The sequence below is a fragment of the Pholcus phalangioides genome, unplaced genomic scaffold (assembly GCF_987345545.1).
Source record: "Pholcus phalangioides strain wild (caught in Gottingen) unplaced genomic scaffold, Ppha-v1.0 ptg000014l_1, whole genome shotgun sequence".
NCBI classification, from domain to species: domain Eukaryota; kingdom Metazoa; phylum Arthropoda; class Arachnida; order Araneae; family Pholcidae; genus Pholcus; species Pholcus phalangioides.
This window is the reverse complement of record NW_028301607.1, coordinates 7074737-7090624: the sequence shown is the minus strand read 5'-3', so window position 1 is coordinate 7090624 and position 15888 is coordinate 7074737. Positions and strand designations below refer to the sequence as shown.

The following is a 15888-nucleotide window of genomic DNA, read 5'->3' as shown; positions in this document are numbered from 1 at the left end:
TATTCACATATTGGGATGTTGGGATGAATCGAGAAGCTATCAATACTTTGGTACAGTCATAATTTTTTAAGTGTGGTGTGTATTATATTTCATCATATTAATGAATTTTTTTTAGTGGTAATTGCTCTTATTTTGGGTTGCTGTATTCTAGATATACAGTATTTGACATCCCCATATTCTTTATGGGCATCCTTTTTCATCCACTTCGTTGGGCATTTTGCCTGTGTTGGCCTAAGTAACTGTATGCTTTTTCACCGTTAAAATATATAATTCAGTTATTTCATAAAATAAAAGTTTGGAATTATTAGGTTTTTTACACACTTTTTAACTGACTTTAACTCATCAGTTATTTCGTGAAATAACTAGGTACTCTATGAAATAACTGAATAACACTTTAACGGTAGCGTATATTCACAATCGCTTTCACTCGGAACTGAAGGAAAGCAAACGATGAAAATATGGTAAATGCTTGAATTTTCATGTTATGCAAGTATCGTGTTGAAGGTCTCTATATATGTGGAGAAACTTCTTCAAATATCTCGAATTGACTGCATAAAAATGTTATAGTTGTGTTTCCAGAATTTTTTACCTGTCATCTTTCACAGCAGCCAAACTTATTCCGTTCGCGGCACACATGCGAATATTAAATATCTCGAAGAGCTTTAGTAGCACCTTAAATTGCCAGGACGCACTGGTCGGGAACGCAACAAAACACACACACAAAAATAATCTATATAATTTCACCCTCAAAATATCTCGCTGCATTTTTTTCTTTTTTATCGATTTCACTCACCTCGTTTAGAAAATACTATTTTACGTTCACATTGAAAATAAAAGATTTAGTTCTCACACCCATAACCGATAACCTCATGAAAATTACAATATCAATATATATCGTTCCTTCCCCCCCACCCCCTATTATTATTAACCGTTCCACCATCGGAAATTAACACACATTTTGTTTTTTCGAGTGTCATGGATCACGAAGTGTGACATTGAAATTCAAGAATATATGAACTATAAAAAAAAAAGGAATACATGATTAATTGCATGTATTTTCTTCTCAGCATCCATAATTTCGATCGCTGTGTATGATACTGTGGTGGGATAAAGAAAACTATATACACCCCCTATTTTCAAATCTCGCTACCCTTCCTCAACTTTTTCACTAGGAAACGACTTCGCTATATTTTTTGATATAATCGGTTACAGCACTGCCCACGTACATAAATATTAATGATCAAGTATCCCATTAAAGTTGACCGGATTGATGTAAAAGCTGCAACGATAGGCCTGTAGTTTGTGAGTGATCCATTTCTCATAGGTTGAAGCGAATATAAACCTTTGCTAAATCTCAAGCCTGTAATTATAGATATAATGCAGGATCTTTGATTTTGCAGTTGAGGCATCAAGCTGGTGGGCGCAGTGGTTAACAGTTAACCCGATTAAACAGTTCTTAAACTGTTCTAGCATATAGTATCCGATTAAGTGGGGTATTCGGTTATACGGGGAACAAGTCAATTGGTGTTTATCACCGTTAGTATAGTTTGCATATTAAAAACTGATGAAGGATCAATGTTAATGAAGCTGGAATGAATCGGGCATCAAACTGAAATGAAAATTACATTGGATTACAACGGTCGCAATACCAACAGTTCACGCTCTTAAGTCTAGGATTTTTCCAAGTCTTAACTTGACAACATATTTGTCATTAATTTCAAATGTTTTGTCCAATAAAAATATTATACACATAGGGGTTGATGTGTATCAACAATTGCCGTGAAATCGTAATGCTGTATTAGATTAAGCAGAGAAAAGTTGCTGAACTTATTCAATTAAGCGGGGGAACTGTAGTGTGAACATTGCGTCTGTAGGAGAAATTCTGTTCGAGAGGATTCTCTATCCGCATAAGCGAACGGACTTTCTATGTATGAGATTCAAATAGTGACACACTAAGCTTTTAGCAATTATGATCCAAATAGATAGACACTTATTTTTTTATAATAATGCATAAGCCAGGGGTTCTTAACCTTTTCAGCCGCGACCCGTTTTCAACCAGTGACGCAATAAGTGCATTTATAACAGGACTGTAAGTGGACTTGTACGACTCATCTCTGAAACCCCAATTCCCTGAATCGAACCCCTTTTCGGGAAATTTTACTTTTACCTTAAATGAGCGGGAATCCAGGTGTAATTTTGATCGTCAGAACTCCAGCGTATGCCCCGAGGGGCGGGACGCTAGGACTTTAAGCAATCATCCAAGTTTGGGTCGTTACCCATGGGATAAGAACCCGTTTTAAGCTGAGGTCTGTTAATTAATCTTCAAAAGGAAATGGCTGGCGTGACATGTACTGACAGTGACATTAACACTCTTAAATGTGTTTCCGTACACAATTTATGCTCAGTTAAACCATCATAAAATGTAAATTAATAATACTCAAGCGGCTTGATAAACTTCAATTGCTCTTGAAAAGTGTTGATCACAACCTTGACCAAAAATAAAAATTATCGAGTTCATGACGCCATGCAAATAATCCCCCTTTCCTTCCCGTTGATGAATGGTAAATGCTCGGCAAACGGTATTAAAAGAAATTAGTCTGCATGACAATTTTCATCGACAGTGATGCTGCGATGTTAAAATGATTCATGGTCTCGGAAACCGTGTCGTAATCCCGGAAATTTGACGAAGCTTACGTCAGCGTCTTATTAGAAAGTGACAAAAGTCGTCCGTATTTGAAGAGAAAAGAAGCTTAAAAAAACACGCGCAGCGCACATAACGTCCATGGCCACGCTAAATGTACGCGCGCATTTAGTAAAGGCTAAGAATAGATGCGATACCCGTGACTGTGAATTAGCAAAATGCATGTGGGCCGCAAAAAAAGGGGGGGGGGGGAGAAGAGAGAGAGAAGAAGGAACCACCCTTGTGTTTGTGTGACGGAAGTAATGGACGACGACTTCATGTGTTTATGCACGTAGAATGCAAATCAGCAATTTTACATCAATGACACTATTTCTAAAGTTGGTTTATTTAACCACAAAGATTTATTACCAACTCTCAGCACCGTAAACAAATTTTCTTTTTCCTACCTTTTCCCCTTCACTGTCATGTTTCTAATTAACCGAAGGTTTCACTTTTCATTCAGTTATTTACTTATTTTTTTCTGTTATGAACGTCAAGAATTTCATTAAATACTTGATGTGTTTTGGAAGAAAAACCCGTATATTTAAATATCAAATATGAATTATTATGCAAAACATCTCATTAAATTGACGTGAAGAGAAATTGGTGGAGCCCATCATGTGAATTTTTTTTTTCTTTCCATTAACTTAAAATTAAAAAATCATTTTTCATTTTTAGTTATATTCAATGTATAATTTTTTTTAAAAAATTCGCTGCATTATATTATCATCATGAATAATTCGATCTTCACTCAAATATAAATTGCTTAAGAAATTTCTTTTTAAAAAAGAGGGAACAATTTGATTGCAGATACTTTTTCAGAAAACGAAAATTCTCTGGAGGATATCATTAACGACCCTAAGGGTACGTTGGGCGGGTCCCATCCTGCCTGCCTGCTCGCGAAAGCTGTTCCGATATAAAAGTATCAATATACACAACACGATAAATACCTGGGCTGGCCATATTTCTTTCATAAAAGTACAGGGTATCGCCAGAAAAACTTCACAAGGCAATTAAAATTTGCAGTAACAGGCAAAAAAAAAAATTTCAAAGGCAAGTTAAATTCCCAATTAGGGGCCGTTCAAGTATTACGTAAGCAAACTTTTAGCCATTTTTGACCCCTACCCCCCTTGTCAGCAAAATTTCGTCATCAGCTCTGCCCCTCTGAATCCTAACTCATATTTTCATAAAGGGTGGTTGATGACGTAAGCATTATCCAATCCCCCTCCCCCCTTGTCATGAAAAGTCAGCAAATCGGAAACCTTCCCCCCCCCCCCCATTGATGATGACGTAATACTTGAACGGCACCTTACAACCAAAAAATGTTTTCAAAAGCCAGTAAAGTCATCATTTATACAGCCAAAATCTTTGTCCAAAGCAAGGCGAGTAAAGTTGTCATTTCAAGCCGGAAATATCTGAAGCAAGGCAAACAAAGTTGCTACTTACAGTAAAAAAAGATTGTCAGATGCTTGTAAAGTTGCCAGTTACAGCCGAAAAAGTTACCAAAGGCAAGTAAAGTTGCCATTGGTAGCCGGAAAAACTATCAAAAGCAAATAAAGTTCCCAGTTTCGATCAAAAGCAAAGTTGCTAGTCACAGCCTAAAAAACTTGTCAGAGGCAAATGAGTTGCAAGTTATCGCTAAAATTTCTGAAAAATCGCCAATCGCGTGGAAGATTATGTATGTATACAGAAAATCAAAATTTAATTCGAAAAAAAACCGTGAGTACGTGAGATGAATATATTTATATCACTATAATAATGATTAATTAGTCATAATTATAATACAATTTATAACTCATGTGAAAATAATCCGAATTCTTAATTTCAAAAAGTCAACAAAGACTTGTTGAAAATATGGGGAAAACGAGACGTTTTTTTATGAAAATGTTGAAGGCCAAAATTTTATGGGAATGTGTCTTAAAATACGGGTCACCCTATACGTAAGTTTTCATCCGTTTAGTCAGCGCCGTCTTAACGCATGGGCCCACCTGGGCACCTCAAGAGAAGTAGGGCCTCAGAAAAACCACTTGGCCCTGGGGCCCATGATGTTCTTAAGACAGCCCTGCGTCGAGTGGCAGAATCGCCTCATATCTGTCCTGCAGAATGAAAAGCATGTGAACCCCTGATCTATAGCAAAGCATTGTTTGCAAATTTAGCATCCTTTTTAATGATCTTAAATTGTTTAAAAAATAACCCGAAATCGAAGTTGTCGAAAACCATTCAGCACTACTACCGTACCGCACATATACCGCGCAAACATTCATCCAAAGAACTTCTAACGAATTAGTGCATGTCGGAATGTGCCATGTATCTAACGTGAAGTTTGTTTTTGGAGAATGCTTGCTATGCTTTGAAGTGCCGCCATCTCGTTTTTTTTCCAAATAGGAGATCGGCTCTATACACCACCACCTATAGAACAAGGCCTTCGCACGAAGCTTGTGTGTCAATGAAGGCGGCCATTTCTCCTATTGCCATTGGATACACTGCAAAAAAGGGTAAAGATATCGCATGCGTCGACCTGCTATATCCAATGGCAATAAGTGATATGGCCGCCTTTAGTGACGTCCCTTGCTTCGTGCGGATGCCTGTTCTATAGGTGGTATTCCTCTATAGCGTTGGTTCTTTACCTGGAAACTTTTGAATATGATTAAAGTAATCTACCAAATTTGTCGTGCTTAATATTTCTATTCTTTTCGAGAAATACATTTTATAGCCTTCGTGTGCAGAAAATGACCGTGGTGCAACAAAAATGATCAAAATCTTAGCAGACTTTTTGTGTACAATGTATATCCCGTCAAGGAAAATTTATAAGCAATATTTGACAATTCCGGCTACATTTTTAGCGAAAATTGACGATGGCCCGTATTTTCCTCGATTAAATATGGCCATCCTTATCACAATAAATAAATAAATACACCTTCACACACAGCATTTGATTGTATCTGATTAAATTTTTCTTCAATAACCTCACGTCTTCGTCTTGACAACGTCAACCTCTGTTAATAGAGACGAAATTTCGCGAAATCTGTGATGTCATAAAAACAGTGTGATGGTATAGGGTGGTGAATTTTTGTGTGACAGTTTTTTGAACTCAGTAGAACTTCACAAGATCAATACAAATAGCATAATTAATTTTGTTATAAAATCAGATATCGATCTAATAAGTCCTAATGGGACCCATTTTCAAAGCCTTCATTTTTCTTTGATCATCCAAAACACATTTCCTGAGACCGGTCGTCCGCTGAAGCTACTAGGAATGAAAACAAGTCGCATGTAGCACAATACAACGCGACTTGTTATTGCTCGTAATAGCTTCCAGTGGATGACCAAGTGTTTCATCATGTCTACTATACAAACGTTGTTCCCACCTCAAATTTATTTAATTTTAAAAGTGCTTGAAGTAGACTGAAAAAAGAAGTAAGTTATACTTCCAACGGTAGAAATACATTCAAACTCGATTATAACGACTCCTCGGCTGCAACATCATCAAATGGCGGTGCGGACTGATTCCCAACGAGAGTGGTACCGTTGGACGTGTTTTTAAATGAGATCTACCTCGCAGGGGACATCAAAAACAATGGTAGGTGCTGAATAGTTCCCGATATATGAGCCTTTAAGTTATTATTTCGTTGCGCAACTTTTTGCGAATGCATCTAGTATCGTCAGATCATTGAAAAGACGTATTCAGGTCAAAAGTTGTACAAATACAACACCACAACAGGCAAAATGCCCAGCGAGGTGGCTGAAAAAAAGATGCCCATAATAAATATGGATGTCATACATTTAAAAAATAAAGCAATCCAATTAAAAATGTAATTAAAAACATTATAAACAATATATACACATGATAAAATATTATACAATGCCCATAAAGAATACTTATGGTTGTCTTATTCTAAGAATGGATAGCTTCTCGATTTACCCCAACATGTTTATCATACTTTTTTTTAAACGTGTCAATTGTGTTACAATTTACTACCTCCGGGGGTAAGCTATTCCATTTATTGACAACCCTATTAGCGAAAAATTCCCCCCCCCCCTGCGACACCATAACCTTGCATTGTCCCTTACCAATCAATACTGGTGTCCCCTTGTAAAAGCAGTCGATTGGCGGTGTACTAAAAGTTCATGGTCCATTCTATCCATCCCATTGAAAATTTTGAACACTTCGATCATATCTCCTCGACACCTGCATTCATCCATTGTAGACATACTCAAAAAATGATGTCTCTCTTCATAACTCAAGCCCCGTGTTCCAATAAGGACACGTGTAGCTCTTCTCTGCACCCCTTCAACCAAGTCTATGTCTCTCTGTAGGTATGGTCTCCAAAACCTTACAGCATACTCCAGTCCAGGACGAACTAACCCTCGAAAAAGCGGAAGAATGACTTTAGGAGAACGCGAAGAGACCTTCTTGAAAATGAGACCAAGCATTCTATTCGCTTTTTTGACAGGATATTTTGTTGTACAGGATATCTCAATGAGTATTAAAAAGAGTTGGAAGAGAGGGAGAAAGACCCCCCAGGAAAATGAGTTGTGCGGCGGGAAAATGTTTCAAGTAGGAACGTTATATTAGACTGGACTTGAGTAGCTCAGTAATTTATGATAAATTTAACAGCATTAATTTATAATTGATTCTTTCCCCCCCCCCCCCCTCCAATATTATACAACTTTACCTTATTCGACAGACTTCACTCTCAAAATTTACCTTATTCAGCAATATTATTTACAGAAATCTTTCTTCATAAAGAAGCATATAATTTCTTGTAAACATCATTCCGAGGTGTTGAGAGAATATTTTCTTGAATATGCAATCAGTCATCATCTACTTGGAATGCAAAGTATATGTTGCGTAACGATTCATTTTCCGTCCTTGAATTTTTTAAGGAAAAAAAAAATTTATTTGTTTGGAGTTGGCGTTTATTTTTATACTAATATCCAGTAATAAGGTTTTTCTTTTGGATGAAAAGTTCGAGCGCGGGAAGACGCCGAGAAAGAAGCGAAAGGTTTCTTTTCTGTCCAAGAGAAAAAGTGTATATACCTCTTCTTTGTCATCATCCCACGCGCCATCTAATCTCTGCCAATCAGGAGAGAACTCTTCAAGCTTTTTCCTCTTCGCGCTCTCTTACCGCCCGGCGAAAACTTTTTCGAGTATTTTTTGCTGTTGCTTACATTTTTTTTTATATTGTTTTTACCACATTTTATTTTTATTTTATCAACGGTGCCATTCCGTTCTCTGTCGCGATCTTGTCCCTCGTGTCTGGTTGTTCGTGTATGTGTGTGTGTTACTATACTAGCTTTCGAATGTCCGTTCGTTGGGCGGTGGTTCTGTGATCGTGTTTTGGATAGCCACAGACTCTATCTAAGGATAAGATGATTCCCTCGTGCTCTTGATGATCTTTCGATAAGAAGCCGGGAGAATTAAAGGAAAAAAAAAATCCCCGTATTATTTTTAGCTGATAATGAATGCGACAACGGTTGTCTCTACAGTCGTCCCACCTCCCATTTATGGTGAGTTTTGGTGAATGGAATTATTTGAAGTGATAGAAATTTTTTTTTTTCTTATATTTCTTTCGATTCTTTTACATTGTGATAGAGGCTTGAATCACATTTTCAAATATTTTATCATTAAAATCTTATCGTAATTGATTTGATACCGAATAGAATTATGATTAAACGTGTTTAAACAGTTCATTACAATCGGACATATATTGTAATTTAATTGCGGAAATCCGATCAAAAAATCTGTTCTTGTTTCTCCCTTTTTCTCATTCAAAGTGATTACGGTATATCAGTCTGCGAAAATAAATATCCTATTTTCGTACATTAAACGGAATTATAGATGAGATTACATGTCTCTATGCCTATAAGAAGTATGATAATTATTTTCCATGAAATTATGATTTGTATCCATCTTACAACGAAAACCTCTCTAAAGGGCCACCTCGCCATAGGACCAATTTGTTCTGGTTAGTTTTTTATTTATATATTAGTTTGTCTCTGTATAGGCCAGTTTTCCTAGGAACCGGGTAACGCTATACGTATATCTCGGACTAGACACAATTTGTGCCCTCCCCATGCCCAGCTATAAGAGCTTATGGCAGTATTACAGGCGGGCTAGTAAACAGCCTAAGAAGGTGCTTTTGATTTACTCGGTTTATTTTGTGTGTTATGCGTGAGAAAGATATTGTTAAAATCGGGAAATTACAAATTTCTAGAGCTGCAATAAATATTAAGAAAAATTTCTGGAATAAAGTATGTATATCTCATGCTGAATTATCAATAACTTCTAACAAGGAAGCGTAAAAATCGACCGTCGGCACTGTTTTGGTGGGCTGAAGTTAGTTTTCTGCGGTTCCCAACTTCGAAGCGAGACTGATCTCCGTTGAAAAGTCCCTAAACATAGATCAAAGACTTACAACTGTACAATGCCTCGTTGGGCATTTTACCTGTTTTAGCCTTGTATTTAAATATTCAATCATTACACGCTTCCGTCATAGTTTGAAAGATAGATAGCAACGCTAAAAAAAAAAGTTCACGAACCACACTAGATACGCATTCAGGCGGTTATGTACACATGCGCATTTTCAGCACAACTCATTTCAGCAGTAAATTGCCCATGGTGATAGACCAGAGCTGTGCTTGGTCTATGCAACATTTTTTTTTAACCTCCTAAAATATAATTTCAAAACATATCCTTCTCTAGAATTTTAATGAGTGTTTTCATCCAGGTATCAGTAGTAACTTGGAAAATAAAAATTATCCATAATTTTTAGCAATTACTTGAAACTAAATTTTAAATGTGATAAATAATGTGAAAGATTTTTAAAAGTCTCTATTATAACGGATATTTGAAAGATATCCACATTTTATCTCTCTTCTTGGCAACAAACGCATTCATTGTGCAACAATGGTCTTTAGGATAAACTTTTTCGAATTGCAATAATTAAATATCTACGAAATTAAAATACCATAAAAACGAAATACAGTGAAACTTGTCTAAGACGGAAACCTGTCCTAAACGGAATCAAAATATAGCCCGTTCAATGATTAGTGCTTTGATTTACACCTTTATAAAACGGAAATCTGTCTGAAACGAAATATTATTTCAGTCCCTTGACGTTCCGTCTCGTACAGGTTTCACTGTAACTGTTTTATTGAACTATTCTTCATGTTAAAATAGTAGGTTATTTTTTTCATTTATTAGCTTACTTATCTGGAACGAAAAAATGAAATAACAACGGTTCATCCATGATTGAATGAATGGTCTGAAAATATTTGATAAAGCAATTATTGCGCGACTTGTACCCATTGCCCCGAGGAATTTAGAAAAGTATTATCCGAAAAACAAACTGGCCATTTTGAAATTTTCCACCATTACTGAAGTTATTCGAAGAATACCGAATTCCCATGGGATGGAAATGTTTTCTCTTTTGAAATGGGAAGAGACAAGAAACAACGAATTTTAAGTCTTCGGTGAGAACAACGCACTCCAAGATGAGGATGAGAAAAGGTATCATTTTCAGTACCGAAATCTGGTCGACACTACGAACCTAAAGCTATTTTTGAAGGTAATAAACTGGAACTGAAAGAGCGTAACCATGGATTTTACGGTGTCGGGAAAAAAAAAAACCGCTCCTTTTTTGTTTTTCCTTCCTCTTTTTCCCACAGTCAAAAAATATTTTTTCCTCCGAAAATATATCTACGCGAAATAGAGGGCGGGTGGCATGATAATCCATTATTCCCCGCTGACAAGAATGTAAATGATATACTGTATATACAAAGCAAAGATTTCCTGCAATGTTGGTTTAGTGCTTCAGTGATGCTCTTTGTCGTGGGCTCATTATCATTTGTATATAGTGTAAGGGACAGGAAATCGTTTTACATGATCCGTAGGAAATATTGCATTTTTTTTTTTCCGATGTTGTTCCCGTATTTTGTTTTTCGAACAATTTATGGGGAAGATCAAACAAGTATAAGAGCTGTTAATATGCTTCAGTAGGTCTAGGCTAAAATCACAGGACCCGACTCAAACCTGATTTGGACCTGGGCATAGTAAGCATTTACACTTTCTGCGTCATAGTAGGAATCACTAAACTGCTATTATGTTACATTTTTAATGAAGTAGACTTTTTTCGAATTTCAGCAGTTGCAAATCATAGGGCAGTGTTTTTCAACCTATAATCTGCTCAGGACTATAATCTCTCAAAGTACCTATAATCTCTGTATAAAAGGACCTATAATCTCTCAAAGTACTTTGTAAGTGGTCCGCGGAATCATTTTCATTCACTACCACTGCATGAATGGCACGTTTATATGTGAAATTGTAATTCATTAAATCAATTTTTGTTTATGATATGCCAAAATAATTACAAATAATAATAATAATACATTATCGGGGGGGGGGGGTTACTCCAAGTCAGTGGTTCTCAGGGTTCTTTTACTCCCAGATCCTTTTTTAGAAGGCGGGGGGGGGGTCTTTTTTTAAAGGAGGGTGGAAGCTTTTTTAACTCAAATTTACTGATCTATTTTATTGTACTGGAGCCTCTGGAAGTGCACACGGAGCTCTAACGTCCTCACGGAGCACAGATTGAGAACTCCCTGCTCTAAATTGACCTTCATTACAGAGGGGGTCCGTGATAGGAAGGGAAGGTAGAAAGCACTACTATAGGGAAGTGTTCCATTGAGAAATTAACTTTTACAAAATTTCTTGGCCTGTCAACGCTAAAATAAGAGGCTTTCAGAGGCAGTTCACTTAGAGGATCAAGCTTCCCCTTGTGAGACTAAGCTGAAAATTGTTTGGTTAGTCAGCGCATGTTGAAATTTGAGGCCGATGTTTGTGGAATATCAGGAATTTTGCAGTACGTCATTACTAAAACAGTTGCCTTTGTCCGAGTCGTACGACATCGGGTCTAAATTGTGAATCTTTAGCCCGCTGCGAAAATAAAAGAGAAATCAGGAGTTCCCAACCTATATGTGTTGTGACCAAAACTTGGGTTACAGCGGCTCCTGAAACGGGTCATACGAATCTATTCATGGGCGTCTTAACGATTTCGGTGGCCTAGGTTGGGACTCAGATATCCCCCCCCCCCTCCCTTTTAAGCCATGATTTTACAAATGGTATGTTTGAGAAGTGCGCGTCCAAAATGGCATACTACTGCAGAACGCACTCGAATACTGAAAATTATAATTTTATCATTTTTCTCGTACCACAGTCATTTTCTACACACGAGAGCTAATTAAACCGGGACCAATAATTTATTGCAAATTCCGAACGGCAGCATTCGACATTTTTGCTTTTTTTTAATACTCGCCGAGAGGTTGGAACGCTAACCCCTCGGTGTGGGACTCCCTGAGTTAGAAATCATTTACTGTGGTCATGCTATCACTATATATATTATAGCTGCTCGTCAGAAAAGTTTCCGACAAGGACGAGCCCCGTGTATCGAACTCGCGGCATCTCTAAACATCCTTTAGTACTGTAGGCGAGTACTATATCTTATTGACCTGGGCTCTGCGCTCATCAAACAAACACACATTACACAAATATTAATGAAAATTCAGAGATAGTGAGAATTTAAAATTAATCAAGGAACCACGTGATTTCTCAATTACGCATAATTTGTGAAACAACATAGTTTCAGAACTAGATGTTACCCGCGGCTTCGCTCGCGTGCGTTTCGTAATCTGAAAATTACTCGGCAGTGATTTCCCCATGCACCATTTGAACGCCTCACGACCCCCCCCCCCCCACCCCTGGGGATTGAATTTTCATAAATCCTGCCTTAGTGGGTATCTACATAATAAAATATGATACTGCAAATTTCATATTTATATCTTCAGTGGTTTGAGGCCATTCAAGTATTACGTAAGCAGATTTTCTGCCATTTTGACCCTCCTTCCCCCTTGTCAGCAAAACACTGGACCCCCCCCCCCCCCGTCAGCAAAATTTTGTCAGCAGCTTAGAATATTTCATATCTTCAAACAGGGGTGGTTGATGACGTAAGCAACCTTCAACCCCCCCCCCCCGGTCATCAAAAGTTAGCAAATCCGAAACCCATTCCCCCCCTCAATGCTGACGTAATACTTGAATGGCCCCTTTCATGCTCGGCCACGATTACCCCGTATAACCTTTAAACTGCCTTATGACCCCCCCCCCTACTTAGAGGTTTAAATTTGAAAAATCCTTTTTTAATGAGTCTTTCGATCATAAAATAATGCTACTAACTAAATTTCGTATTTGCAGCTTCAGCGGTTTGGGCTCGGCGTGATTTCTCTATTACCTTTGAACCCCCTTATGGATCGAATTTCAAAAAACCCTTTCTTAGCTACTTCATAGCACGCCAACTCCAGTTATAGTCATACGGCAATTTCCAACCAGTGGAGTTGGGTGAGAAATGAAGGCGTCATCTATCGGGTAGATCACCCAGACTCGATAGGAAAGAACTTGTTTTCAATGTTATCCCTCGTGATTCGAAACGGTGGACATTAACCGTCATTGTGAAAAACAAGCATCTTACCACTGCGCCATTTGGCGCCCCCTAACCATTCTTAACGTCATGAAATAAAACTACTGACTAAATTTTATAATTATAGCTTCAGCGGTTTCAGCTCGGCGATGACGAGTCAGTCAGTCAGGACATGTTATTTTATATGTATATATAAGTGAAAGCTTTCAATAATTTGCCCCCCCCCCCCGTTGGATTTGGAGCCATGTTCGCCCACCTGTTAAGACACTACATACTGATTTCACTGATTTCGAAAACTAAAAATGTTTTTAATCAGAAATATTTAATTTTTAAATTTAAAATAGATCAATGGGTCGCAACGTTGATTTCAGGTCGCGGCAGGTGAACGATAAAAACGTTCATTATAGCTTCACTTACACTGATGAAATGCGTTATTACCAAAGGTATTGCTAAAAACTGCCATATTTTTTGGAAAAACCATTATTTCCTCAATCTGTGACGAGGCTGAATAATCTGGCAAGCATGAGGATGAATTCTACAAGTTCATTTTCTCAGATGGGGGAAACTGCATCGGGATCGGAGATATTCGTAGTTAATGTCTCAAAAATTTAATCTGAATTAATACACACCAGAGTGTTAACAACGTAGTATCACGCATATTAGTTTTGTGTTCTGTCTGGAATGCTGTCACTTGACACCGCATTCCAGAATATCTCGTTATTAATCACCAGATTCTCTATGAATCCGAGTTTCCGGAAAACGGAAAGCACTCGGGGAAGATATCAGATATGTGTGTATGCATCCGGAGTGTCGCGGAAACTGTCCAGAGATTGTTTACGAAAAGGTCAAGTCCCACTGTTTCATTCCCAGGGTAGGGCCTATTATGCTCGCAGATACGCGTCTATTGACTATAAAGTTTGTTTTCGGGTAGATGTTACTGTAACTGATGCGTAAAATAATGTTCCGAAACAGCTTTTCTCAACCTTTCTGAGCCCAAAGACCAGTAAAAAATGTCTGAAACGATTTGACGGACCACTTGTGTCCTGCATTACGGGACATTCCTGTAATTTTGGTTGTTCCGATTCTTTTATTCATTTGTCCCGTTTTTCTTTTCCAACCAGGATTTCTTTTTTTTTTAAATATGTACATAGCGTTCTCACAATACAGTATACGTAGAAATTATATGATGATTATGGAACATTAGCTGTGTATTATATTAGCTATTATATTAGCTTATAATATTAGCTGTGACAAATACAGTGTATTCACTGTATTTGTCAGGCTCAACGTTTTTCCGCAATTTTTCAGCAATTTGAATAAAAATTGGTAATTGTGTCTATTTGCCTGGCAATGTTTTTGAAGACAATTGGTGATGTCCCGTATTTTACGATACTTAAGATACCAGTTTACTGCATTTTTCTCAATGCAATATGGTCATCTGATCCTTTTCTTTTTTTTTTTCGTGGAACACATTTTTGTTTAGTGCGGTTTGTAATGGGGGAAAAATTCGCTTCGATATCTCAATGAGATGTTAATCGGGGTGTGTTTGGTCTTCAAAGGTTTGTAATCGATTTTTATTTCCCTATCCTTTAGCAATTTTATTGGTAATTAGAAAATTGCATTTAATTCAAAAGTTGTGGTTTTTTGCCAAAAAAAAAAGTGATGGAAAGACTTTTTCTGAATATACTATGTAGAGGTGAATTCAGTACTGGTCTCCGCCAGGAATCGAACACAGTCCTCTTGCAAATCTGGAAAGTTGTCAATCTGTATATACGAAGTTTATTCTTTCCTTATTTACATACTACTACTTAACCGTACATGCATTCGTACACATTCCTCTACGGCACGTACTGGAATGTGTATTCTGAGTGTGTGTAGCCCTAAACGTATTTAGGTTGTTAAAGTTGCACTTGTTTCATGTTGCCATCAGTACTCCATTTTCTGAAGTAAACACGAAAATTCAAGCATTTTCATCTCAACTCAGTATGGTGGTGTAGATGTGCCTGCTCTCCGCGGAAAGACTTTTTTATATGGGAGACCGGCTCGCATTCGTTCCTCGGAACTGGGAAACCCCAGAAAACTTACTTCAGCCGACTACCACTGTGCCGTCAACGGGGTTCGAACTTGGATCCTCAGGACGAGAATCCAGTGCAATGCCCGCACGACCGCACAGTAGCCTTATTTGTGTACTGCAGTAGAGGCTCAATAGACTTCCTTAACTTTAGCAAATGGCCAATTTGCCCCACAGTGCGTAAATAAGGAAGTAATGTTTGTATCTCCTCTGGTGTATACGGGTAGCGCGCTTGCCCGCTATGCAAGAAGACTGAGTTTGATTCTCGGCAGAGACCAGTAGACTATTCTTTCTGAGTTCACCTCGGCATCAATGTTCTGAAAAAATGCTTTCCTTCATACATTAGACTGAGGAAAAAAACATGTCCCTCTCCTATAATTTAATGATATCCCGTATTTACGATAGCAATTTCCTTGGATAGAACGTCGCGCATATATTGTTTTTAGCAGGGGTGTACGCAGGATCGACATTTGGAGAGGGGGGCGGCACACCGGGGTTTTTTTTGGGGGGGGAGGCACAAGTAATTTTTCTCTCAGAGACTTTCGAGTTCGGACCTTTGAAAATCATTTCAAATTAACGGAAACTGATTAAGATAGCATATAACTGCATTTATTTCCGATGTTTTAATTTGTTTGCAAAGATATTTAAAAATCTTTTTAATGTTTCAT

At 37.7% G+C, this 15888-nt stretch overlaps 1 protein-coding gene across 20 annotated transcripts in view; it reads left to right on the top strand.

Moving 5' to 3' along the window:
- The window catches only part of trol (terribly reduced optic lobes), a 328483-nt gene that overhangs the window by 191008 nt on the left and 121587 nt on the right, over positions 1–15888 (top strand). The window contains exon 1 of one of the 20 annotated variants that reach the window (XM_089241646.1): positions 7904–8191. The exons of the other annotated variants lie outside the window; for them this stretch is intronic. Coding sequence (XP_089097772.1) covers positions 8143–8191 — 49 coding nt within the window. The 5' untranslated portion in view covers positions 7904–8142. Of the gene's footprint in view, positions 1–7903; positions 8192–15888 lie in introns of those variants that run through there. 20 annotated transcript variants of the gene reach the window in all.